The sequence below is a fragment of the Coregonus clupeaformis genome, chromosome 31 (genome assembly GCF_020615455.1).
Source record: "Coregonus clupeaformis isolate EN_2021a chromosome 31, ASM2061545v1, whole genome shotgun sequence".
Lineage (NCBI taxonomy): Eukaryota > Metazoa > Chordata > Actinopteri > Salmoniformes > Salmonidae > Coregonus > Coregonus clupeaformis.
In genome coordinates this window covers 21764304-21791969 of record NC_059222.1, presented here as the reverse complement: position 1 = coordinate 21791969, position 27666 = coordinate 21764304, and the positions used below count along the sequence as shown (strand labels likewise).

Genomic DNA, 27666 nt, shown 5'->3' with positions numbered 1-27666 from the left:
CCCTTCCATTTTGTATTTGGTGAAAATAGATTTAAATGTGACTTTTCTTTTCTAAACAGAAATGAATGGATACGGACAGACTGGGTCAGAGAATACAGGTCAGTTACATACATCCTTTCGGAGCATATCGACTTGGGATTTGAATAGATGGGACAGTACTTAAATTGAGCTATTGGAGTAGGGGCAACTATAGCAGTGGGTTTGGGCTGCAGCAGCACTATTGATTTTGGGCTCAGGTTCCTAACAAAACCCACACAGACTGGCTTGTGATCAGCCTGAGACTGAGACTGGGCATCCCTACCCTGCCTTACCCTGTCTTGCCATGCCTTCTCCCTGTCCAGTGTCCACTCCTTCGCCTCTGTTTTTATGCCATAAGGGGAGGGCCAGACTGACACTAGTAAGACTGTACTCAGTGTGGGCCAGACATAAACACACACGCACATGCCAAAACACCCACACGTTTACTCCCTTTTTACTCTCTCTCTCTAGGGAGAGTACACACACGTGTGCATACAGTGGTACACACACTCACACACACACACACACACACACACACACACACACACACCACCATGCAGCAATGCAGAGAGAGGAGCCTACACAGACATTACTTATTGGCTCCCTAATCTGCGTCCAAGGATCTGCTATTGGCAGTGTGTGTGTTTGTGTAAAATGCAGCGTACCATTTCCTCTCTCCTCCCCTAGTATATATTTTATTAAATGGCGGGCTATAGGCTGTTTCCTGTTCCTACGCACTCCCCCACTAAATCCCAATGTTCTGTATGGAAAAAGTACAGATTGACCTTTTTCCTAAGGTGGCTTGGGAAGTGGAAGACTAGAATATCACTGGCCTAAAGGAGGGAAGAGAAAGGGAGGAGATAGAGAGAGAGAGGCTGGCTGGTGAGTGTTTTTGTCTTCTACTCGAGGGTGAGGCAGACTTGATTGCTTTGGAGTGTCTCTCACACTGAAGGGTACTTGTTGGAGTCTCTCTCTGCCAATGTACCATTGCTCAAATGAGGAGATTTATTTTAAGGACTTACTCCTTCATTACATGCCAGGAAAAGAAAGACAGTACAGAATAGGTTAACCTCCTCTCTCTCAGGCGAACACAAACACACATTGTCACACTGTCGTCTCCTCTAGTGGTTTGTATCCTGACTCTCATGTGATGGGGTCCTTAGGCCAAGATCTTAGGATATGATCATTAGTTTTTGTTTGACTGTGTTCTATTGTATGTCTGCTTATACCTTCGTTGGGGTCAATTCCATTTCAATGCCAGTCAATTCAGAAAGTAAACCCAATTCCCATTCCCATTTTTCCTCACTGAAAAACATTGAAGAGAATTGGAATTGGAATTTCAGTGTACTTCCTGAATTGTCTGAAATTGAAATGGAATTGACCCCAACCATGGTTGGTACTTTATACAGTGGCTTGCGAAAGTATTCACCCCCCTTGGCATTTTTCCAATTTTTTTTGCCTTACAACCTGGAATTAAAATGGATTTTTTGGGGGTTTGTATCATTTGATTTATACAACATGCCTACCACTTTGAAGATGCAAAATATTTTATCTTGTGAAACAAACAAGAAATAAGACAAAAAAAACAGAAAACTTGAGCATGCATAACTATTCACCCCCCCCCCAAAGTCAATACTTTGTAGAGCCACCTTTTGCAGCAATTACAGCTGCAAGTCTCCTGGGGTATGTCTCTATAAACTTGGCACATCTAGCCACTGGGATTTTTGCCCATTCTTCAATGCAAACCTGCTACAGCTCCTTCAAGTTGGATGGGTTCCGCTGGGGTACAGTAATCTTTAAATCATACCACAGATTCTCAATTGGATTGAGGTCTGGGCTTTGACTAGGCCATTCCAAGACATTTAAATGTTTCCCCTTAAACCACTCGAGTGTTGCTTTAGCAGAATGCTTAGGGTCATTGTCCTGCTGGAAGGTGAACCTCCGTCCCAGTCTCAAATCTCTGGAAGACTAAAACAGGTTTACCTCAAGAATTTTCCTGTATTTAGCGTCATCCATCATTCCTTCAATGCTGACCAGTTTCCCAGTCCCTGCCGATGAAAAACATCCCCACAGCATGATGCTGCCACCACCATGCTTAACTGTGGGGATGGTGTTCTCGGGGTGATGAGAGGTGTTGGGTTTGCGCCAGACATAGCGTTTTCCTTGATGGCCAAAAAGCTCAATTTTAGTCTCATCTGACCAGAGTACCTTCTTCCATATGTTTGGGGAGTCTCTCACATGCCTTTTGGCGAACACCAAGCGTGTCACCAGCTTCATCAGGAAATGCATCACAGACATCGTCCCCACAGTGAAGGTTCGCTGCTTCCCCAATCAAAAGCCCTGGATTAACTCCGAGGTGCGCGGTAAGCTAAAGGACAGGGCTACCGCTCACAGAGCTATCACATCCAACCCCGAGGCTACGGCTGAGGACACGAACATGTACAAGAAGTCCCGCTACGACCTCCACAGAGCCATCAAACAGGAAAAAATACAATATTGGAACAAGGTGGAATCCTATTATACCGGCGCCAACGCTTGATGCATGTGGTAGGGGCTACAATACTTTACAGACTACAAAGGAAGTCTGATCTGCCCAACGATGCCTCTCTACCAGATGAACTCAATGTCTTTTATGCATGCTTTGACGAAAACAACACAGAGCCCTGCATGAGGGCCTCCGCTAATCCGGAGGACTGGGTGATTTCTCTCTCTGAGGCTGACGTAAGGTTTTTAAATGGGTCAACCATTAAGCACTGTCCTCAGAGCATGCCAGACCAGCTGGCAGGCATCTTCACAGACATTTTTAACCTCTCCTTGTCCCAGTCTGTAATTCCCACATGTTTCATGCTGACTACCATCATTCCTGTTCCCAACAACAAGTCATCCTGCGACAATGTCTACCACCCTGTAGCACACATCTGTGATATTGATATTTGAAAGGCTGATCATGGCACACATCAACTCTATCATCCCAGACACCCTGAACCCACTACAATACCTATGTGAGGGTGTTGTTCATCGACTACAGCTCAGCATTCAACACCAAAGTGCCCTCCAAGCTCGGGACCCTGGGACTAAACCCCCCCATCTGCAACACACCCAGGGGTGTGTGCTTAGCCCCCTCCTGTACTCCCTGTTTGACACATGGTATGGCACTCTCAACATTTTTCTAGAGGGTCTTGTTAGTCTGATTAACCCATGATGAAAATGGGTTTCTTAAAAAACAAAATCTGGGAGAAGTGGTTTGTTACCAAAACTGAGTAGAGGTTTAGCTGCTGCCTATAATAAACAGTATGTCATTTTGCCTGAAATAGATTTTGTATCTAGTCTTTTTCTATGAAGAGAGCATTGCCCCTTCCATTTTGTGTTCATTGAAATAGATTTAAATGTGACTTTTCTTTTCTAAACAAAAATGAATGGATACGGACAGCCTGGTCAGAGAATACAGGTCAGTTACATACATCCTTTTGGGTTGGAGCATATCGACTTGGGATTTGAATAGATGGGACAGTACTTAAATTGAGCTATTGGAGTAGGGGCAACTATAGCAGTGGGTTTGGGCTGCAGCAGCACTATTGATTTTGGGCTCAGGTTCCTAACAAAAACCACACAGACTGGCTTGTGATCAGCCTGAGACTGAGACTGGGCATCCCTACCCTGCCTTACCCTGTCTTGCCCTGCCTGCTCCCTGTCCAGTGAATTTCAGCATACTTCCTGAATTGTCTGGAATTGAAATGGTATTGACCTCAACCCTGGTTTGTACTTTATACAGTGGGGATAACAAGTATTTGATACACTGCCGATTTTGCAGGTTTTCCTACTTACAAAGCATGTAGAGGTCTGTAATTTTTATCATAGGTACACTTCAACTGTGTATGATTTTTAAGTAATTCATTTGCATGACATAAGTATTTGATACATCAGAAAAGCAGAACTTAATATTTGGTACAGAAACCTTTGTTTGCAATTACAGAGATCATACGTTTCCTGTAGGTCTTGACCAGGTTTGCACACACTGCAGCAGGGATTTTGGCCCACTCCTCCATACAGACCTTCTCCAGATCCTTCAGGTTTCGGGCCTGTTGCTGGGCAATACGGACTTTCAGCTCCCTCCAAAGATTTTCTATTGGGTTCAGGTCTGGAGACTGGCTAGGCCACTCCAGGACCTTGAGATGCTTCTTACGGAGCCACTCCTTAGTTGCCCTGGCTGTGTGTTTCGGGTCGTTGTCATGCTGGAAGACCCAGCCACAACCCATCTTCAATGCTCTTACTGAGGGAAGGAGGTTGTCGGCCAAGATCTCGCGATGCATGGCCCCATCCATCCTCCCCTCAATACGGTGCAGTCGTCCTGTCCCCTTTGCAAAAAAGCATCCCCAAAGAATGATGTTTCCACCTCCATGCTTCACGGTTGGGATGGTGTTCTTGGGGTACTCATCCTTCTTCTTCCTCCAAACACGGCGAGTGGAGTTTAGACCAGAAAGCTCTATTTTTGTCTCATCAGACCACATGACCTTCTCCCATTCCTCCTCTGGATCATCCAGATGGTCATTGGCAAACTTCAGACGGGCCTGGACATGCGCTGGCTTGAGCAGGGGGACCTTGCGTGCGCTGCAGGATTTTAATCCATGACGGCGTAGTGTGTTACTAATGGTTTTCTTTGAGACTGTGGTCCCAGCTCTCTTCAGGTGCTGCCATGTAGTTCTGGGCTGATCCCTCACCTTCCTCATGATCATTGATGCCCCACGAGGTGAGATCTTGCATGGAGCCCCAGACCGAGGGTGATTGACCGTCATCTTGAACTTCTTCCATTTTCTTCCAGTTGTTGCCTTCTCACCAAGCTGCTTGCCTATTGTCCTGTAGCCCATCCCAGCCTTGTGCAGGTCTACAATTTTATCCCTGATGTCCTTACACAGCTCTCTGGTCTTGGCCATTGTGGAGAGGTTGGAGTCTGTTTGATTGAGTGTGTGGACAGGTGTCTTTTATACAGGTAACGAGTTCAAACCGGTGCAGTTAATACAGGTAATGAGTGGTGAACAGGAGGGCTTCTTAAAGAAAAACGAACAGGTCTGTGAGAGCCGGAATTCTAACTGGTTGGTAGGTGATCAAATACTTATGTCATGCAATAAAATGCAAATTAATTACTTAAAAATCATACAATGTGATTTTCTGGATTTTTGTTTTAGATTCCGTCTCTCACAGCTGAAGTGTACATATGATAAAAATTACAGACCTCTACATGCTTTGTAAGTAGGAAAACCTGCAAAATCGGCAGTGTATCACATACTTGTTCTCCCCACTGTATACACTATATAAACTCAGCAAAAGAAGAAATGTCTCTTTTTCAGGACCTTGTCTTTCAAAGATAATTCGTAAATATCAAAATAACTTCACAGATCTTCATTGTAAAGGGTTTAAACACTGTTTCCCATGCGTGTTCGATGAACCTGTGGAATGGTCGTTAAAACACTAACAGCTTACAGACGGTAGGCAATTAAGGTCACAGTTATGAAAACTTAGGACACTAAAGAGGCCTTTCTACTGACTGAAAAACACCAAAAGAAAGATGCCCAGGGTCCCTGCTCATCTGCGTGAACGTGCCTTAGGCATGCTGCAAGGAGGCATGAGGACTGCAGATGTGGCTAGGGCAATACATTTCAATGTCCGTACTGTGAGACGCCTAAGACAGTGCTACAGGGAGACAGGACAGACAGCTGATCGTCCTCGCAGTGGCAGACCACATGTAACAACACAAGCACAGGATCGGTACATCCGAACATCACACCTGCGGGACAGGTACAGGATGGCAACAGCAACTGCCCGAGTTACACCAGGAACGCACAATCCCTCCATCAGTGCTCAGACTGTCCGCAATAGGCTGAGAGAGGCTGGACTGAGGGCTTGTAGGCCTGTTGTAAGGTAGATCCTCACCAGACATCACCGGAAACAACGTCGCCTATGGGCACAAACCCACCGTCGCTTGACCAGACAGGACTGGCAAAAAGTGCTCTTCACTGACGAGTCGCGGTTTTGTCTCACCAGGGGTGATTGTCGGATTCGTGTTTATTGTCGAAGGAATGAGCGTTACACCGAGGCCTGTACTCTGGAGCGGGATCGATTTGGAGGTGGAAGGTCCATCATGGTCTGGGGCGGTGTGTCACAGCATCATCGGACTGAGCTTGTTGTCATTGCAAGCAAACTCAACGCTGTGCGTTACAGGGAAAACATCCTCCTCCCTCATGTGGTACACTTCCTGCAGGCTCATCCTGACATGACCCTCCAGCATGACAATACCACCAGCCATACTGCTCGTTCTGTGCGTGATTCCTGCAAGACAGGAATGTCAGTGTTCTGCCATGGCCAGCGAAGAGCCAGGATCTCAATCCCATTGACCACATCTGGGACCTGTTGGATCGGCGGGTGAGGGCTAGGGCCATTCCCCCCAGAAATGTCCAGGAACTTGCAGGTGCCTTGGTGGAATAGTGGGGTAACATCTCACAGCAAGAACTGGCAAATCTGGTGCAGTCCATGAGGAGGAGATGCACTGCAGTACTTAATGCAGCTGGTGGCCACACCAGATACAGACTGTTACTTTTGATTTTCACCCCCCCTTTGTTCAGGGACACATTATTCCATGTCTGTGGAACTGAGTTTATGTCTCAGTTGTTGAATCTTGTTATGTTCATACAAATATTTACACATGTTAAGTTTGCTGAAAATAAACGCAGTTGACAGTGAGAGGACGTTTCTTTTTTTACACTCCTTCAAATTAGTGGATTTGTCCATTTCAGCCACACCCGTTGTTGACAGGTGTATAAAATCGAGCACACAGCCATGCAATCTCCATAGAAAAAACATTGGCAGTAGAATGGCCTTACTGAAGAGCTCAGTGACCTTCAACGTGGCACCGTCATAGGATGCCACCTTTCCAAGTCAGTTCGCACATTTCTGCTCCGGTTAACTGTAAGTGCTGTTTGGCGGATGCCAGGAGAACGCTACCTGCCTAAAATTCATAGTGCCAACTGTAAAGTTTGGTGGAGGAGGAATAATGGTCTGGGGTTGTTTTTCATGGTTCAGGCTAGGCCCCTTAGTTCCAGTGAAGGGAAATCTTAACGCTACAGCATACAATGGCATTCTAGACGATTCTGTGCTTCCAACTTTGTGGCAACAGTTTGGGGAAGGCCCTTTCCTGTTTCAGCATGACAATGCCCCCTTGCACAAAGTGAGGTGCATACAGAAATGGTTTGTCGAGATCGGTGTGGAAGAAGTTGACTGTCCTGCACAGAGCCCTGAGCTCAATCCCATCGAACACCTTTAGGATGAATTGGAACGCCAACTGCGAGCCAGGCATAATCGCCCAACATCAGTGCCCAAACTCACTAATGCTCTTGTGCCTGAATGGAACAATATGCCAACATCTAGTGGAAAGCCTTCCCAGAAGAGTGGAGGCTGTTATGACAGCAAAGGGGGGACCAACTCCATATTAATGCCCATGATTTTGGAATGAGATGTTCGACGAGCAGGTGTCCACATACTTTTGGTCATGTAGTGTATATGGAGATACAGGTAACTGCCAAAATAAAATAAACACCAACATAGTGTTACTCAACCCACTGTTACTCAACCCCTCCTGTACTCCCTGTTCACCCAAGACTGTGTGACCACACACGACACGACAGTTGTCAGCCTGATCACCGATGGCGTTGAGACAGTCTATAGGGAGGATGTCAGAGACCTGGCAGTGTGGTACCAGGACAACACCCTCTCCCTCAACATCAGTAAGACATAGCAGCTGATCGTAGACTACAGGAAACGGAAGGCCGAGCACGCCCCCATTCACATCAATGGGGCTGTAGTGGAGCGGGTCGAGAGCTTCAAGTTCCTCGGTGTCCACATCACTAAGGATTTGTAATTGTCCAATCACACCAACACAGTCGTGAAGAGGGCACGACAACGCCTCTTCCCCCTCAAGAGGCTGAAAAGATTTGGCATGGGCCCTCAGATCCTCAAAAAGTTCTACAGCCGCACCATCAAGAGCATCTTGACCGGCTGCATCACAGCTTGGTATGGCATACGACCGCAAGGCAGTACAGAGGGTAGTGTGTACGGCCCAGTACATCACTGGGGCCGAGCTCCCTGCCATCCAAGACCTCTGTACCAGGCGGTGTCAGAGAAGGCCCACCATTTTTTCAAAGACTCCAGCCACCCAAGCCACAGACTGTTCTCTCTGCTACCGCACAGCAATTCTGGAACCAACAGGACCCTGAACAGCTTCTACCTCCAAACCATAAGACTTCTTAACAAGACTGCTAAATAGCTAATCAAATGGCTACCCGGACTACCTTTAATTATCATTTTTTGCACTAACTCTGTTGCACTGATGCTATGCACACACATTGAACTCTACTCACACATACCTACACTGACACCCCAACACACACATACACAAGTACACACACAACATACACCCACCACACATAACATGCACACACATACATACTGACGCCACACACACACACACTCTCACACACACTTTCACACTCACCACATACGCTGCTGCTAGTCACCTTATACCTACCTATGTACCGTACATAGCTACCTCAATTACCTCGTACCCCTGCACATCGACTCAGTACTGGTACTCCCTGTATATAGCCATGTTTTCTATTCTCTATACAGTGCATTCGGAAAGTATTCAGACCCCTTCGACTTTTTCCACATTTTGTTACGTTACAGACAATCTAAAATTGATTAAATTGTTGTTTTTCCTCATCAATCTACACACAACACCCCATAATGACAAAGCAAAAACAGGTTGTTAGATTACATTTTTTTTTATAATAACACATTTACATAAGTATTCAAACCCTTTACTCAGTACTTAGTTGAAGCACCTATGGCAGCGATTACAGCCTTGAGTCTTCTTGGGTTTGACGCTACAAGGTTGGCACACCTGTATTTGGGGAGTTTCTCCCATTCTTCTCTGCAGATCCTCTCAAGCTCTGTCAGGTTGGATGCGGAGCGTCGCTGCACAGCTATTTTCAGGTGTCTCCAAAGACGTTCGATCAGGTTCAAGTCCGGGCTCTGGCTGGGCCACGCAAGGACATTCAGAGACTTGTCCCGAAGCCACTCCTGCGTTGTCTTGGCTGTGTGCTTAGGGTCGTTGTCCTGTTGGAAGGTGTGTATCAAGAATGGCCCACCACCCAAAGGACATCCAGCCAATTTGACACAACTGTGTGGAAGCATAGGAGTCAAAATGGGCCAGCATCCCTGTGGAACGCTTTCGACACATTGTAGAGTCCATGCCCCGACAAATTGAGGCTGTTCTGAGGGCAAAAGTGGGGGGTGCAACTCAATATTAAGAAGGTGTTCCTAATGTTTGGTATACTCAGTGTATAGCCATGTTATTTTTACTCTTTATTTTTATTCGATATTCACTGTGCCACTATTATTATTATTTTGTATTTTTTATATTATCTTTAACACTGCATTGATGGAAAATAACCGTAAGTAAACATTTCACTGTTAGTCTACACCTGTTGTCTACGAAGCATGTGACAAATACAATGTTATTTGATTTTGACACACAGACACTCACCGACCACTTATGCTACTGCCATACTGTTTACTGTTACTATTACTATTTATTATTATTTATCCTGCTACCAGTCAGTTTCTCCTAATCCCCCACCTACATGTGCATATGTATCTCAAACTACTCCAGTATCCCTGCACATTGTACATTTGGTATTTGCACTGACCCTGTGCTTTATCTCTTATTTCTTGTGTTTTTGTTTATTTTATATATATATATATATATATATATATATATATATATATATATATATATATATATATACACTGAACAATAATATAAACGCAACATGTAAAGTGTTGGTCCCATGTTTCATGAGCTGAAATAAAAGATCCCATACATGTTCCATATGCACAAAAAGCTTTTTGTCTAAAATGTTGTGCACAAATTTGTTTACATTCCTGTTAGTGAGCATTTCTCCCTTGTCAAGATAATCCATCCACCTGACAGGTGTGGCATATCAAGAAGCTGCGTAAACAGCATGATCATTACGCAGTTACACCTTGTGTTGGGGACAATAAAAGGACACTCTAAAATGTGCAGTTTTGTCACACAACACAATGCCACAGGTGTCTAAAGTTTTGAGGGAGCGTGCAATTGGCATGCTGACTGCAGCAATGTCCACCAGAGTTGTTGCCAAATAATTTTATGTTAATTTCTCTACCATAAGCCGCCTCCAAAGTCATTTTAGAGAATTTGGCAGTACGTCCGTCCGACCTCACAACCGCAGACCACATGTTACCACGCCAGCCCAGGACCTCCACACCTGGCTTCTTCACCTGTGGAATTGTCTGAGACCAGCTACCCGGACAGCTGATGAAACTGTGGGTTTGGACAATAAAAGAATATCTGCGCAAACTGACAGTAAAACCGTCTCAGGTAAGTTCATCTGCGTGCTCGTCATCCTCACCAGGGTCTTGACCTGACTGCAGTTCGGCGTCGTAACTGACTTCAGTGGGCAAATGCTCACCTTCAATGGCCACTGGAGTGCCCCATGGTGGCGGTGGGGATATGGTATGGGCAGGCATAAGCTATGGACAACAAACACAATTGCATTTTATCAATGGCAATTTGAATGCACAGAGATACCGTGACAAAATCCTGAGGCCAATTGTCGTGCCATTCATCAGCCGCCATAACCTCATGTTTCAGCATGATAATGCACGGCCCCATGTTGCAAGGATCTGTACACAATTCCTGGAAGCTGAAAATGTCCCACTTCTTCCATGGCCTGCATTGAGCATGTTTGGGATGCTCTGGACCGACATGTACGACAGCATGTTCCAGTTCCCGCCAATATCCAGCAACTTCACACAGCCATTGAAGAGGAGTGGGACAACATTCCACAGGCCACAATCAACAGCCTGATCAACTCTATGCGAAGGAGATGTTGCGCTGCATGAAGCAAATGGTAGTCACACCAGATACTGACTGGTTTTGTGATCCACGCTCCTACTTTTTAAAAAAATGGAAGAAACACAAAATAACTTTCAATCTCCCTCGGCCTGGGGCTCAATACAAGATCTCACCTCGTGGAGTTGCAATGATCATGCGAACGGTGAGGAATCAGCCCAGAACTACACGGGAGGATCTTGTCAATGATCTCAAGGCAGCTGGGACCATAGTCACCAAGAAAACAATTGGTAACACTACGCTGTGAAGGACTGAAATCCTGCTCAAGAAAGCACATATACAGGGCTGTCTGAAGTTTGCCAATGAACATCTGAATGATTCAGAGGAGAACTGGGTGAAAGTGTTGTGGTCAGATGAGACCAAAATGGAGCTCTTTGGCATCAACTCAACTCGCCGTGTTTGGAGGAGGAGGAATGCTGCCTATGACCCCAAGAACACCATCCCCACCGTCAAACATGGAGGTGGAAACATTATGCTTTGGGGGTGTTTTTCTGCTAAGGGGACAGGACAACTTCACCGGATCAAAGGGACGATGGATGGGGCCATGTACCGTCAAATCTTGGTTGAGAACCTCCTTCCCTCAGCCAGGGCATTGAAAATGGGTCGTGGATGGGTATTCCAGCATGACAATGACCCAAAACACACAGCCAAGGCAACAAAGGAGTGGCTCAAGAAGAAGCACATTAAGGTCCTGGAGTGGCCTAGCCAGTCTCCAGACCTTAATCCCATAGAAAATCTGTGGAGGGAGCTGAAGGTTCGAGTTGCCAAACGTCAGCCTCGAAACCTTAATGACTTGGAGAAGATCTGCAAAGAGGAGTGGGACAAAATCCCTCCTGAGATGTGTGCAAACCTGGTGGCCAACTACAAGAAACGTCTGACCTCTGTGATTGCCAACAAGGGTTTTGCCACCAAGAACTAAGTCGTGTTTTGCAGAGGGGTCAAATACTTATTTCCCTCATTAAAATGCAAATCAATTGATAACATTTTTGACATGCATTTTTCTGGATTTTTGTTTTGTTATTCTGTCTCTCACTGTTCAAATAAACCTACCATTAAAATTATAGACTGATCATGTCTTTGTCAGTCGGCAAACGTACAAAATCAGCAGGGGATCAAATACTTTTTTCCCTCACTGTATCTTGAAACTTCTGAGGTCAGAATATTGACTATCTTTACAGCATCAGTACAGCGTGGCAACAGAGTGAACTTCAGGACTTGTCCTCATACTCACTCCTTCTCATACCGCTCTCCTTCTCTACCTCTCTCTGTGTGTTGCAGGGTACATCCCCAGCTACCTGGAGAAGGATGAACCGTGTGTGGTGTGTGGAGACAAGGCCACTGGCTACCACTACCGCTGCATCACCTGTGAGGGCTGCAAGGTGAGACACACAGGGCCATATGCACTCCCTATAGATCACAACTTTTGAATGGAGCCTGCACCGTTTATTTTCACTTCAAGCACTGGGTCATTTAAGAACGAGGTTGGGATAAGGCCAGGAAATACTAAATACAAAGATCAGATGGGGGAAGGGTTCATCACAACATCAACCATAAATAAACAAGGATATTCACATGCAATAAATTCGGGGCAGGTACAGCGTGACAGCTTCCCCAATATTTACAGTATGTCATCTCTATGTCAGTTCTGTCATCCTCACTCTAGTCCAAGTGACAGCCTGACACCCTCCCTCTGCTTTCCAACTTCAGATCTCTCTCTCTCTCTCTCTCTCTCTCTCTCTCTCTCTCTCTCTCTCTCTCCCCTTCAACTCTGCATCATGGTCTGTCTGCCTTGTTTGAACTCCCACCACCCCTGTCAAATCCTCACACACACGCACACACTCATACAGACAGACATGCCCACACGCATGTACGCACACACACCCTCTGGCTCCATAACAGCTCATAACAGGTAGCACTGAACTGTGTTGTGCTGAACTATTTCTCTCTCTCCTCTCTTACCTCCCTCTTTCTTCCTTCTTCGCTTTCTGTCCCTGCATTTTTTCTTCACCCTCTCCCTCCCCTCTGTCTCTCTCTCACTCTCCCTCATCTCTTTCTCTCTTCCCTCTCTCTCTCCCAGGGTTTCTTTCGGCGGACAATTCAGAAGAACCTCCACCCCGCCTACTCCTGTAAGTATGATGGCTGCTGCATCATCGACAAGATCACCCGCAACCAGTGCCAGCTGTGCCGCTTCAAGAAGTGCATCGCAGTGGGCATGGCCATGGACCGTGAGTGTCTCTCTCACACACACACACACACACACTCTCACACTGGTACGTATACACACACGCACACACACACAAACACTGTGTCATGCACAATGTCATACATATTACACATTCACAAACATTTTACAAGTCATATGGATGCCTTCACTCGTGACTCCTTGATGTAAGTGAAATCATTTTCTTTCTCCGTTTTTTTTCTCTCTCTCTCTCTCTCAGTCGTCCTGGACGACTCTAAGCGGGTGGCAAAGCGGCGTCTGATCGAGGAGAACCGGGAGAAGAGGAAGAAGGAGGAGATGGTGAAGACCCTGCAGAACCGGCCGGAGCCCACCGGCTCAGAGTGGGAGCTGATCCGCATGCTGACCGAGGCCCACCGCCACACCAACGCACAGGGCTCCCACTGGAAACAGAAACGCAAGTTCCTGGTAAGAGGATGAAGGACTCAGTGTAATCAATCATGAAGAAAGATCAGGATGGCTTCCAGACTATGAGATGTTTTAATGACAAAGACAAGCACAGACATAACAGGTGTCGAAGCAAGCAGACATGACAGGCACTCGGGAGAAAACTCTAGTACAGATCTAAAGTACATTTTCTCAAAGCCTTGCTTCCTTGTTCATCTCTGTTTATACCTGGTTTTGCGTCATAATGTGCCTTGCAATAATTGGTAACAGTAATCAAATTCAACATATCACAACAGCTTGAGTGTAGAGTTTCAATAAACCGGTACACCATATTTGGCTAAGCTTCCAGGTGACGAACTTAACCATTACATCAGTGTTGTTGACATGAGACCACAGATACAAGTAGCTTGTTAGCGGCTGGAGTGTACAACAGGGCCTTCTCTCTCGACCTTGGGAGGAAACTCATCCCTAACTTAGACTCAATGGATTTTTACAAAGATTGAATATGTTTCAGGAACCACCTGCAGCATGACCCCATATTCTATGATAGTCAGAGAAAGTATTTTGTTTTTCGAAGGCCCATTGGACATCACTGCTCAATGTCCATTTGAGCTTACAAACTAAACACACAGAGAAATATTTGTAGCCTATATGCCAAAACATTGTGGTCTATTGCTACAGTGCCTTCCAAAAGTATTCATACCCCTTGACTTATTCCACATTTTGTTGTGTTACAGTCTGAATTCAAAATGGATTAAATATACTTTTTTTTCTCAACCATCTACACACAATACCCCATAATGACAAAAGGAAAACATTTAGAAATGTTTGCTAATTCATTGAAATTGAAATACAGAATTATCTCATTTCCATAAGTGTTCACACCCCTGAGTCAATACGTTGTAGAAGCACCTTTGGCAGCGATTACAGCTGTGAGTCTTTCGTGGCGGCAGGTAGCCTAGTGGTTAAGGGTGTTGGACCAGTAACCGAAACGGGTTCGAATCCCCTAGACGACTAGGTGACAAATCTGTTGATGTGCCCTTGAGCAAGGCACTTAACCCTAATTGCTCTGGATAAGAGCATCTACTAAAATGTAAGTCTCTAAGAGCTTTCAACACCTGGATTGTGCAACATTTGCCCCTTATTCTTTTCAAAATATTTCAAGCTCTGTCAAAGTGGTAGATTTCCAAGTAGATTTAAGTCAAAACTCTAACTTGGCCCCTGAGGAACATTCAATGTCTTCTTGGTAAGCAACTCCAGTGTAGATTTGGCCTGTTTTAGGTTATTTTCCTGCTGAAAGGTGAATTTATCTCCAAGAGTCTGGTGAAAAGAAGACTGAACCAGGTTTTCTTCTAGGATTTTGCCTGTGCTTAGCTCCATTCCATTTTTTCCCCTGAAAAACTCCCCAGTCCTTAACGATTACAAGCATATCCATAACATGATGCAGCCACCACTATGCTTGAAAATATGGAGAGTGGTACTCAGTAATGTGCTGTATTGGATTTACCCCAAACATAACACTTTGTATTCAGGACAAAAAGTGAATTGCTCTGCCACATTTTTTGCAGTATTACTTTAGTACCTTGTTGCAAACAGAATGCATGTTTTGAAATATTTGTATTATGTACAGGCGTCCTTCTTTTCACTCTGTCAATTAGGTTAGTATTGTGGATTAACTTCAATGTTGTTAATTCATCCTCAGTTTTCTCCTATCACAGCCATTAAACTCTGTAACTGTTTTAAAGTCACCATTGGTGTCACGCCCTGACTCAGGGGACTCGTATATGTTGAGTCAGGGTGTGTATATTCTTTGTTATGTAGTATTTTCTATGTGGGATCTAGTATGTATAGTTCTATGTTGGCCGGTGTGGTTCCCAATCAGAGGCAGCTGTCGCTCGTTGTCTCTGATTGGGGACCATACTTAGGCAGCCTATTGGCACTGTCTAGTTGTGGGATCTTGTTTCCGGTTAAGGTTTGTTGTATCTACCTTAGGACTTCACATTTCGTTTCGTTTCGTTTAGTTTCTTGTTTTGTCGTGTGTTTATTTAGTTGAATAAACATGTACGTATATCACGCTGCGCCTTGGTCTGTCCCGTCATTAAACAAACGTGACAATTGGCCTCATGGTGAATTCCCTGAGAGATTTCCTTCCTCACCGGCAACTGAATTAGGAAGGACGCCTGTATCTTTGTAGTGACTGGGTGTATTGATACACCATCCAAAGTGTAATTAATAACGTCACCATGCTAAAAGGGATATTCAATGTATTTTTTCTTAATTGTTAGCCATCTACCAATAGGTGCCCTTCTTTGCCAGGCATTGGAAAACCTCCCTGGTCTTTGTGGTTGAATCTGTATTTGTAATTCACTGCCCGACTAAGGGACCTTACAGATAATTGTATGTGTGGGGTACAGAGATGAGGTAGTCATTCAAAAATCATGTTAAACACTATTATTGCACACAAAGTGAGTCCATGCAAGTTATGTGACTTGTTAAGCAAATTTTACTCCTGAACATATTTAGACTTGCCATAACAAAGGGGTTGAATACTTCTTTTCATTCCCGAGGCTCACATGGGAACCCCCAACATCTAGATCACCCAATAAAGCCCCCTGCTTCTTTCCAGGGCTTAGTGTCAGCTATGCTGTGAGTGAGTGAAGTGCCCAGCTGATACCTCAGCACCTGCTAGGCCTAATCCCTGGCTACAACATCCTGCCGCTGTGTTCCCAGAGCCACCTGGCCAATGAACAGCACATCAGATCAATAGGCCTACCATTACTACCACAGGGTATCCTGACAGGGCTAGCCCGGACAACATGGGAACTAGGGATATAGGGCTGTGGCGGTCATGACATTTTGTCAGCCGGTGATTGGTCAAGCAAATAACTGCCGGTCTCACGGTAATTTACCGTTCATTAACATAAACACATGTAGCATCTCCTGGCTTCCACACATAGCCTAGAAGCCACTGATGCAGACCTTTGGAACATTTACATTTAAAAAAGTTGAATAAATCCATGTAATATAGCTTAGACCTTCACAATAAATCCATGATTTATTTTAGACAGGTCTAAAGAAACATGATATGAAGAACAGAATAGCATACTCTGAGTTGTCCTTATGTTAGGCCCTGATCTGGCTATGCCATATGGCTGTGGGCTCCACTAGTTCATTTAGCAGACAAGATTTGCTTAGAATTCCGTGGCATTATTTTATATTATTTTATAGTATGACAAATACAACTTAACACAGCAGAATCTTTTTTTTTTACAAATGATTTGAGGGAGTGCGCACATGAGGCTATTCTGTGTTGAGCGGTTAACAAAGAAACAGGTCCTCCTATATGCTTAAGTTAAAGATATTTATGCAACTTTTGTTGTGATTGGGCTATATGTTTTGATTTTTAATACATTCTAAGGCTGCATGATGTGACTCTAAACACCAGTCTCAACGTCAACAGTGAAGAGGCGACTCCGGGATGCTGACCTTCTAGGCAGAGTTGCAAAGAAAAAGCCATATCTCAGACTAGCCAATAAAAATAAAAGATTAAGATGGGCAGTCTGAAATATGGCTTTTTCTTTGCAACTCTGCCTAGAAGGTCAGCATCCCGGAGTCGCCTCGTCACTGTTGACGTTGAGACTGGTGTTTTGCGGGTACTATTTAATGAAGCTGCCAGTTGAGGACGTGTGAGGTGCCTGTTTCTCAAACTAGACACTCTAATGTATTTGTCCTCTTGCTCAGTTGTGCACCGGGGCATCCCACTCCTCTTTCTATTCTGGTTAGAGCCAGTTTGCGTTGTTCTGTGAAGGGAGTAGTACACAGCGTTGTACGAGATCTTCAGTTTCTTGGCAATTTCTCGCATGGAATAGCCTTAATTTCTGAGAACAAGAATAGACTGACGAGTTTCAGAAGAAAGTGATTTGTTTCTGGCAATTTTGAGCCTGTAATCAAACCCACAATTGCTGATGCTCCAGATACTCAACTAGTCTCAAGAAGGCCAGTTGTATTGCTTCTTTAATCAGCACAACAGTTTTCAGCTGTGCTACCATAATTGCAAAATGGTTTTCTAATGATCAATTAGCCTTTTAAAATTATAAACTTGGATTAGCAAACACAATGTGCCATTGGAACACAGGACTGATGGTTGCTGATAATGAGCCTCTGTACGCCTATGTAGATATTCCTTTAAAAATCAGCAGTTTTCAGCTACAATAGCCATTTACAACATTAACAATGTCTACACTGTATTTCTGATCAATTTGATGTTATTTTAATGGACAAAAAAATTGATTTTCTTTCGAAAACAAGGACATTTCGAAGTGACCCCAAACTTTTGAACGGTAGTGTATGTGTGAAATTTAGAATGGACCATTATCATGCACCTGTCTCAAAACGGGCAGGGGGAAAAAATACATGTCATCTATGCACTTAAATAGCGAATGGAGGATGCTTTTCCCATGGTTCATTTTCATGCCAGGCAGGTAGGCTATACTCCTGTTGTAAAGAGAAACAATGTGCTTAATATTAGGAAAGTTGAGAAATAAATATAGTAGGCCTAGCCTATAGAAAGCTGATGGGAACATCCTTTTTTTTAAGAGGCCATCACTCTGTTTTCTCATAGCCTATACAAATGTTGAGCAACATGAGCTCATGGGCTCTCATGAAGTGTTTGATTAGATTTTCGATATCATTTGCATTGATGTCAGAGTGATTAGAGGGACAATAGAGTGCTGAGTACGAGGCAGTTAGCAAGTTTGGTAGGCTACTAATGACCAGCAGCAGGATCAGAGCTTGGAGAAGCCTAATTACCATGACTAAAATGTCACATCTGTAAGTTTGCTTTTGCGTGAGCAGGGAACAGCAGCCAGTTCCTACAGCTGGGAGTGCAGTGTGTGTGTGTGTGAGTAATTTACATCAGAATGCTCAAAGGCCAGAGAAAGTGACAGGACACAGCGACAATGACACCACACCATAACAGAAATGTCCCATCAATTTATACACTGAGTATACAAAACATTAAGAACACCTGCTCTTAAAGAATGATTTTTAAGCCTTGAGACAATTGAGACATGGATTGTGTATGTGTGCCATTCAGAGGGTGAATGGGCAAGACAAAAAATGTAAGTGCCTTTGAACAGGGTATGTTAGTAGGTGCTGGGCGCACTGGTTTGTGTCAAGAACTGCAACGCTGCAGGGTTTTTCACGCACAACAGTTTCCTGTGTGTATCAAGAATGGTCCACCACCCAAAGGATATCCAGCCAACTTGACACAACTGTGGGAAGCATTGGAGTCAACATGGGCCAGCATCCCTGTGGAACGCTTAACCACCTTGTAGAGTCCATGCCCCGACGAACTGAAGCTGTTCTGAGGGCAAACTCAGAATTAGTAAGGTGTTCCTAATGTTTGGTATACTCAGTGTATACATGTACATCCCAAAATAGCCTACAACACGGTCCATTAGAAATGCTCAGCGATACAAAACATCTGTGGCTCTACACACAGCAGTAATGATTTAATGGGACTCAAATGCCAGGTATTAGAAGAATGCTGAGAGCATTCCGGAACCACACCAACTACCAAGATAACACATCTAGCCTGAAGTCACATGATTAACCTAACAGATGATTATACTACTCTCCTTCTAACACTGTTATAAAATTTTTAGCTAGTAACTACCTCCTACTTATTACTTAAAATCCATCTGCAGTATATAATACATAAAACTATTAGAACTAACAGTCTAATAAGGATCTATTTAGTACTTAATATACATTTTATACAGTATGTAATGTATTTTGTTTACACTTGCGGTAAGTCGCTCTGGACAAGAATGTATGCTAGTAAATAACTTACATTTAACAGTAGCTAACAAGCTGTAGACTACCTTCATCCACTTGGAATCAAAATCACCCAACCAGATCAAAAAGGCTACAGTTCACTGCACCTCCCTCCTCCAGCCCTGTGTCCTGGAGAGGATCCATATATTTTCTCTAACCTATTTGATTGAAGGTGAGTATGTAAATTGCCAAATTGAATTGCTCCACATGAGTGATAATGAGGTAGTTTCAGGGCATTGGTTGCAATGGATTTTGGACTATTACTTGTCCTTTGTGTGCCAGTGCCCCCTGAAATGCCACTGTAGTCAACCAACCTAGTTTTAAACCCAGTTTGCTGCTAGGGGTTTAACAGACATTTACATTTGAGTCATTAAGCAGATGCTCTTATCCAGAGCGACTTACAGTGCATTCATCTTAAGATAACTAGGTGAGACTTAACAAGCGGCTTAGACAGTGTTAACATACTTATGTTTACCATCTTTAACCCCTGAATGACTTTGTGAACCTTCAGACCATAGACCGGTTCGTTTTGCAGTTGGTTTGAGTTAGTTGAGTCAAGAGAGACCTATTTCTTAACTCTGAAACATAAACCCGTCTGACCCCGAACAATTTAAACTCTGCCTTATTTAGGATGAGAAAAATGAATGTACTGTTATCAAAGCCATTGTTGTATTATTCCAGGTAATTGCGAGATTCTCGGGTGCATACTCCAGATTGCTTCAAGTCTGACTCAGTCACGCAATCCATAAGCTCTGTATGGATTGTGCGTCATTCATTGTTTAAAAGGATAATGCCTTTTTATTTATTTATTTAACCTACAAACTACCTGCAGTGAAGCCGCTCAACATTTACATTACAATACACTATTTACATGTGTGCATGTGTGTGTGTCCCCGTGTGTGTGCACGTGTGCGTTTTAATGCGAGTGTGTGTGTATGCATGTATACGCGCGTACAAGCACCTGCGCGGCATCAGCCTCAGGCAAACAGGCATTGGATGTAACAGCGTTCCCTTTAAGTGTCATTCAAACTTTTTTTTTACCTTCATTCTACCCCCCGCCCAGCAACTCCACTCCCACTTGTCTCCATCCCAACCCTCAGTTTCCCTCAGCCCATCCCACCTATAACGCCTTTTGTTACATATCAGTCCTTTCTCAACTCCCAATGAAATTGGCTGTACCAAGGTTAAGAGTTTGAGTCTGATGTGCCTTTTGCAAAGGTCCATAGAATCCCATCTGCTAGTCGTGCATGTAAATCAACCACTTATTCTGAATATGACCATGAGCTTTGCGTCTCTAAGTGTATTCTCTTTTGTGCTCTGAGGAGCTGTTAACTACACATGATCTCATGCTCCTCAATGATGTCAACCATTACTTCAAAATAAAAACGATTCAGTCATTGTAATGTGTCTGCTATGTCTAATTCCATACTTTTGTTGGATGTGCTTAATTTATGTAATCTTACCAGCAAACAAATGAATAAACTATCATGGAATAACAAAGGACTTAACTCAAGTCTCTTGACTCGTGTTCCTAACCGCAGCTGCTGGCTATCTGTTGACATGTGTTGTGTCCATGTGTCCCCTGTCCTGTCCCCTAGCCGGAGGACATAGGTCAGTCTCCGGTGGCCCCCACGTCGGACGGAGATAAGGTGGACCTGGAGGCCTTCAGTGAGTTCACCAAGATTATCACCCCTGCCATCACCCGCGTTGTCGACTTTGCCAAAAAACTTCCCATGTTCTCGGGGGTAAGGCCCTAAGTATGTGTGTGTGTATGCAGTGGGGTGTGCGTGTTGGCTGGGTGTGATTTTGTTTGTCTGTGTGTCTGTTTGTGTGGGTGTGTGTGTGAGTTGGGTCTGTGTCTTCCTTATATCAGTTCTAAAGACTGCCTCTATCTTTGTTTGTGTGTTTGAATTGAAGCCTGTTGACGTGAGTCTCTGTGTGAGTCTTTCCTCAATAATGAGCCTGCATTGTGTTTGGTGTATTGCTGCAGTGTTGTTGCTACTAACGACAGTATGATTACTATGGTCATTATTCAGTGGAGACTGTTGCAGTGTGTGTGTGCGCTCGCACGTGTGTATATGGCTGTGTTTACTCAGGCAGCCCAATTCTGATATTTTTTCACTAATTGGTCTTTTGACCAATCAGATCAGCTCGTTTGCCAAAATGTTTGCAAAAGATCAGAATTGGGCTGCCTGTGTAGACACAGTCTGTGGGTGTGTGGGCGGGCATAGCAGTGTGTGTGATTCTGAATGCCACCGAATGTGAACCTGGGATGGAAGCCCCCTTAGCACACTGTATGAATCACAGCACATCTAAAGACACACACACACACACACAATGACATATTGTCACACTGAATACACTACATTTATGCATGTGGAAAGTGCATGTTGAAATATGTATAATGTACATAATGTACATTTTCTCTGACTACACCCTAAAGCAGGGCTCTCCAACCCTGTTCCTGGAGAGCTACCATCCTGTAGGTTTTCGCTCCAAGCCAAGTTGTTACTAATCTGATTCATCTTATCAACCAGCTAATTATTAGAGTCAGGTGTGCTGGATTAGGGTTGGAGAGAAATTCTACAGGACGGAAGCTCTCCAGGAACAGTGTTGGAGAGCCCTTCCCTAAAGGAACAACATCACAAGCCCCAAAAAATTGCTGAATCGGTCCCACCCGGTTACTCTACCCTGCACCTTAGAGGCTGCTGCACTATGTACATAGTCATAGAACACTGGTCAGTATGTTTACATACTGTTTTACCCACTTCGTATGTATATTATCACAGCTCAGGAAAAGACCCAGATGCAGACAGTTCGAATAACCGACGTTTATTATATAAACAGGGGGCAGGCAAAGGACAGGTCAAGGGCAAGCAGAGGTCGGTAGTCCAGGGCAGAGTCCGTAAGGTACGGAGCGGCAGGCAGGCTCAGGGTCAGGGCAGGCAGAGAGATCAAAACCGGGAAAACAGGGCTCAAAACAGGAGTATGAAAAACACGCTGGTAGGCTTGACGAGACAAAACGAACTGGCAACAGACAAACAGAGAATACAGGTATAAATACACTGGGGATAATAGAGAAGATGGGTAACACCTGGAGGGGGGTGGAGACAATCACAAAGACAGGTGAAACAGATCCGGGGGTGACATATGTACTGTATTCTAATCTAGGCCTATCCTATTTAACTATTGCTGTACATATACTATTCTATCCTACATATTCTACAGATATACTACATATTCTATCCATATACTGTCCATATATATTGTCCATACACCAACATGTTGCAGATGAAACTCCGAGGGTTACTTCCATTGAGTGGCGAGAGGATCCATAAACCCATCAACTTCAAGACACACTCATGACTTAAATGATGCAATTCATGTTCCACATTTCAATAATAAAACACGCATGAAATTCAAATTAAGAATTTCCTGCTGTCGTTTTACAAGATAATAAACCTCAGTAACAGTTAACATAACATTTAGGAGGTATTTTGTTTGTTTTATGTGTCAAGCCTTGAAATAAGAGACAAACAAATGCACGTCATATAATTAGGCACGCCTCTCAATTATTTTGTATGAAATTGTGCAAACTCCAAACATATCGCAGTGCGTGTTGAGATAGCATTTCGCTCTGGAGCCTGCAGCCTTGCTGGCTCGGTCGAAGTGGCTATCGGAGGGTCTAATTAGCTCTTACACCCTCGATCATTTTCACTCCCTGAGCTTTGGGACACATAAATGTTTATTTGTCACATGCTTCGTAAACAACATGTGTAGTGTAACAGTGAAAGGCTGACTTACCGGCCCTTCCCAACAATGCAGAGAGAATAATAGAAAAATAATAACACAAGGAATTGTTATGATTTAACTGGATAAGAACCCAAATGCAGACAAGTACACCAAGCCAGAGAAGTTTTAACAGGTTTATTTACAATGTTCAAAGTCCAGGTTTCCAAATATATGGGAAGAGCAAGTCCAGGTACAGGGAGGGTAACAGATCCAGATCAGGGCAGGTGTGGTACCGTAATGTCCTAGTGTCCGTGGTGAGTCCAAAAGAGAGGTCCGGTAATGGAGAGCAGGATGGTGGTGGCAGGAGTGAAGCGGAGGCAGGAGTCAGGTTCCAAATATATGGTCGTCTTGACTATGATCTGACGATGAGTGGTAAGTTTGACCGGGTCTTAAAGGCTGAGGTGATATGGTGAATGAGCTGCAGCTGGAACCCTGACTCCCGCACACCAGACTTCACTCCTGCAATCAAGGACAGACAGAGGGGAGGGAGAGAGCAGAGAGAGCTACCTATCAGCAGTAGGCCTAACAGTACCCCCCTCTACGGACGCCACCTGGCGGCCGACGGGGTTTATCGGGATGTAACCTATGAAACTCTCGGACCAGATCAGGATCCACAATGAAGCTCCTGGGCACCCAGGAACGTTCCTCGGGACCATAACCCTCCCAATCCACCAGGTACTGGAAACCACGACCTCGGCGGCGAACATCCAGAAGTCGCCGGACAGTGTAGACCGGACCCCCACCCACGATCTTGGGCGGAGGAGGGGGACGAGAGGGCGGGCACAAAGGGCTAACCGACACAGGCTTAATCTGGGAAACATGAAAGGTGGAATGAACCAGTATGGAGGCAGGAAGCTGTAGCTTAACCGCGCAGGGGTTAACAATAGACAGTATCTTGAACGGTCCTATAAAACGAGGCGCCATCTTCTTAGACTCCACCTTCAATGGAAGGTCCCGTGACTTCAGCCATACCTCTTGACCAGGAGAGTAACCGGGAGCCTGGGACCGGTGACGGTTGGCTTGCCTCTGCATGTACGCCGAAGCTCGGGACAGAGCTACCCTGGCCTTCCTCCAGACCTTGAAGCAGCGGCGCATGTGGGACTGCACCGAGGGTACCGCAAGTTCCCTCTCTTGGGAAGGGAACAGGGGAGGTTGATAACCCAGAGCACACAGAAAAGGAGACAAACCAGAGGAAGCGTTAGTCAAGGTGTTATGAGCATATTCCACCCAGGGGAGCATGGAGCTCCATGACCCAGGGTTAGACCCAGTGACACAGCGAAGTGCGGTCTCCATCTCCTGGTTCGCTCTCTCGGCTTGCCCGTTGGTCTGGGGGTGATATCCAGAGGACAGGCTGGATGTAATGCCCAAAGCTTTACAGAAAGCTTTCCACACCTGGGAGACAAACTGGGGACCCCTGTCAGAGACAATATCCGTGGGTAGACCATGAGAGCGGAACACATGTTCAACCAAAATATCAGCCGTCTCTCTGGCAGTGGGCAGTTTAGGTAGGGCCAAAAAATGAGCGAACTTAGAAAAACGATCAATCACCGTAAGAATGACAGTCTTACCAGATGAGGGGGGAAGTCCAGTGACAAAATCCATAGCGATATGCGACCAGGGCCGGCTGGGTATAGGTAGAGGTCGTAGATGACCAGCGCTGGCCTGAGTGGAGTTTTTACTTCGTGCACATACCGTACAAGCAGCAATGAAGGCTCGAGTGTCCGCCTCCATCGTGGCCCACCAGAACTTCCGTCGCACAAAGTCAAGGGTCCGCGAAACTCCAGGGTGACAGGTAAGGGGAGACGAGTGAGCCCACTGAAGTACCTGGGAGCGAGCAGACTCAGGGACAAACATCCGGTTAGGAGGACCCCTCCCAGGGTCAGCTTGATGATGTTGAGCCTGTCTAACAATCCCCTCGATGTCACATGTGATGACTGCAATACTGCAGGTAGGAGGCAAAATGGGTTCAGGGTTACTACCAGTATCAACAGCCGAATGAACACGAGACAGGGCGTCAGGCTTGACGTTGCGTGACCCAGGACGGTAAGACAGAGAAAAATTGAATCTCCCAAAAAATTGTGCCCACCTGGCTTGACGGGGGTTGAGCTGCTTCGCTGACTGGAGGTAAGCCAGATTCTTATGATCCGTCCAAACGATGAAGGGTTGTTCCGCCCCCTCTAACCAATGTCGCCACTCCTCGAGAGCCAGCTTAACGGCGAGCAGTTCACGATTTCCAACATCATAATTCCTCTCTGCCTGAGAAAGTTTCCTTGAGAGAAAAGCACAGGGATGCAGTTTGTTATCTTCAGGAGAACGTTGTGACAACACTGCACCTACCCCAGTGTCGGATGCATCCACCTCCACGACAAACTGGCGGTCGGGGTCCGGCTGCATCAGAATGGGAGCCGAGGCGAAGCGATGTTTCAGTTCTTCGAACGCTGATTCGGCCCCTTCATTCCAAGCGAACGGTCGTGAGATGGAGGTGAGAGCGGTGAGTGGCGCCGCAATGCGGCTGTAGTCCTTGATGAACCTCCTATAGAAGTTCGCAAACCCCAGGAATCGTTGAAGTTGTTTGCGGGTAGAGGGAGCTGGCCAGTCCGTGACAGCAGAGATCTTAGCTGGGTCCATCCGCAGCTCCCCTGAGCTATGATGTAACCCAAAAAAGAGGTCTCAGACACATGAAATTCACATTTCTCCATCTTCACAAACAGTTTGTTCTCCAACAACCCTTGCAACACCTGGCGCACATGCAGTTCATGTTCCTGGGAGGACTCTGAGAAAATCAAGATATCATCCAGATAGACAAAAACAAACCGATTCAACATGTCCCGAAGGACATCATTGACTAGTGCCTGAAAAACAGCAGGGGCATTAGACAACCCAAAAGGCATAACCCGATACTCAAAATGTCCCAAGGGTGTGTTGAAGGCAGTCTTCCATTCATCACCCTTTACGAATGCGCACCAGGTGATACGCATTTCGTAGATCCAGTTTCGTAAAGATGGTAGCACCATGAAGGAGGGGAAAAGCAGAATTAATCAAAGGCAGAGAATACTTGTTCTTAATGGTGATGTTGTTAAGTCCACGGTAATCAATACAGGGTCTGAGGGTCTTATCCTTCTTAGCAACAAAAAAGAATCCCGCTCCTACAGGTGACGAGGAAGGACGCATAATACCTGCCGCCAAGGAGTCCCAAATGTAGTTCTCCATAGCCTCCGTCTCCGGCCGGGAGAGATTGTACAGGCGACTGCTGGGGAGCGGGGCTCCTGGCTGGAGGTCAATGGCGCAGTCGTAAGGCCGGTGAGGAGGAAGAGAAGTAGCTCTGTGTTTGCAGAAAACGGATGCCAGGTCATGATACACGTCAGGAACAGCAGAAAGATCCATGGACTCCAGTGGAGGTTGAGGCACAGTACTGGCAGGAGTCTGAGCAGAACACAAACAATTCACATGACAAAATGTGCTCCATGAAACAATGCTACCTGTCACCCAATCAATGTGTGGATTGTGTTTTATGAGCCAGGGGATACCAAGGACCAGGGGAGTCTGTGGGCAGTCGATAATATGGAATTGAATGTTCTCCTGATGATTTCCCGACACTCTAAGACAAACAGGAACAGTCTGATGGGTAATGCGGGTCAACAATTGTCCATTTAGACCCTTAGCCTGCAGCGGACAGTCCATAGGAACAGTCTCCAAATCCATTTGTTGAGCCCACTCTCTATCCAAAAAGCTTTCGTCGGCACCAGAGTCAATCAGCGCACTAACAGAGAAATTCTGGGACTGCCACTGGAGGGATGCCTGGAGCAGAATGCGGGGAGAAGAGGAAGAATCCGCTGCTCGGCTCACCAAAACTTCTCCCATTAATGATGAGCCGGCCCTTTTCCCGGACGAACTGGGCAGGAAGGAACGAAATGACCAGCTTCTCCACAATACAGGCAGACCCGAGCCTGAATACGACGTGCACGCTCCTCTGAGGACAACCGTGCACCCGACCCACCTCCATGGCTTCGGGTTCAGTGCTCCTCGTATCGACTCGGGAAGACACGGCTCTCTCCGTAGGGACGATGCAGGGAGGAGTTTGTTGATGACAGACAGGTTGCTTGGAACTAACACTCCTCTCCCGGCGGGCGCTCCCGAATCCGATTATCCAACCTGATAGTGAGTGAAATAAGATTATCCAGCGTAGGCGATTCATCATATGACACCAATTCATCTTTTAAGGTCTCAGACAAAGCATTGATGAACACTCCTTGTAATGCCTCGTCATTCCAACCACTCACTGCTGCTAAAGTCCGAAACTCCACTGCCATCTCCGCCACACTACGAGCCCCCTGCCGAAGAGAAAACAGCCGTTTCGCAGCCTCCTTGCCTCGTACGGGGTGGTCAA

General features: G+C 45.4%; 1 protein-coding gene across 3 annotated transcripts in view; it reads left to right on the top strand.

Annotated features, from left to right (window-relative positions):
• Positions 1-27666, top strand: part of LOC121547289 (thyroid hormone receptor alpha-like) — a 135946-nt gene that overhangs the window by 95305 nt on the left and 12975 nt on the right. For 2 of the 3 annotated variants that reach the window (XM_041858468.2, XM_041858469.2), the window contains 4 exons: positions 12302-12402; positions 13101-13248; positions 13465-13670; positions 21086-21232. In XM_041858468.2, the coding sequence (XP_041714402.1) occupies positions 12302-12402; positions 13101-13248; positions 13465-13670; positions 21086-21232 (602 nt within the window). Of the gene's footprint in view, positions 1-59; positions 99-12301; positions 12403-13100; positions 13249-13464; positions 13671-21085; positions 21233-27666 lie in introns of all 3 variants that reach the window. The other variant, XM_041858467.2, reaches the window with a different exon arrangement.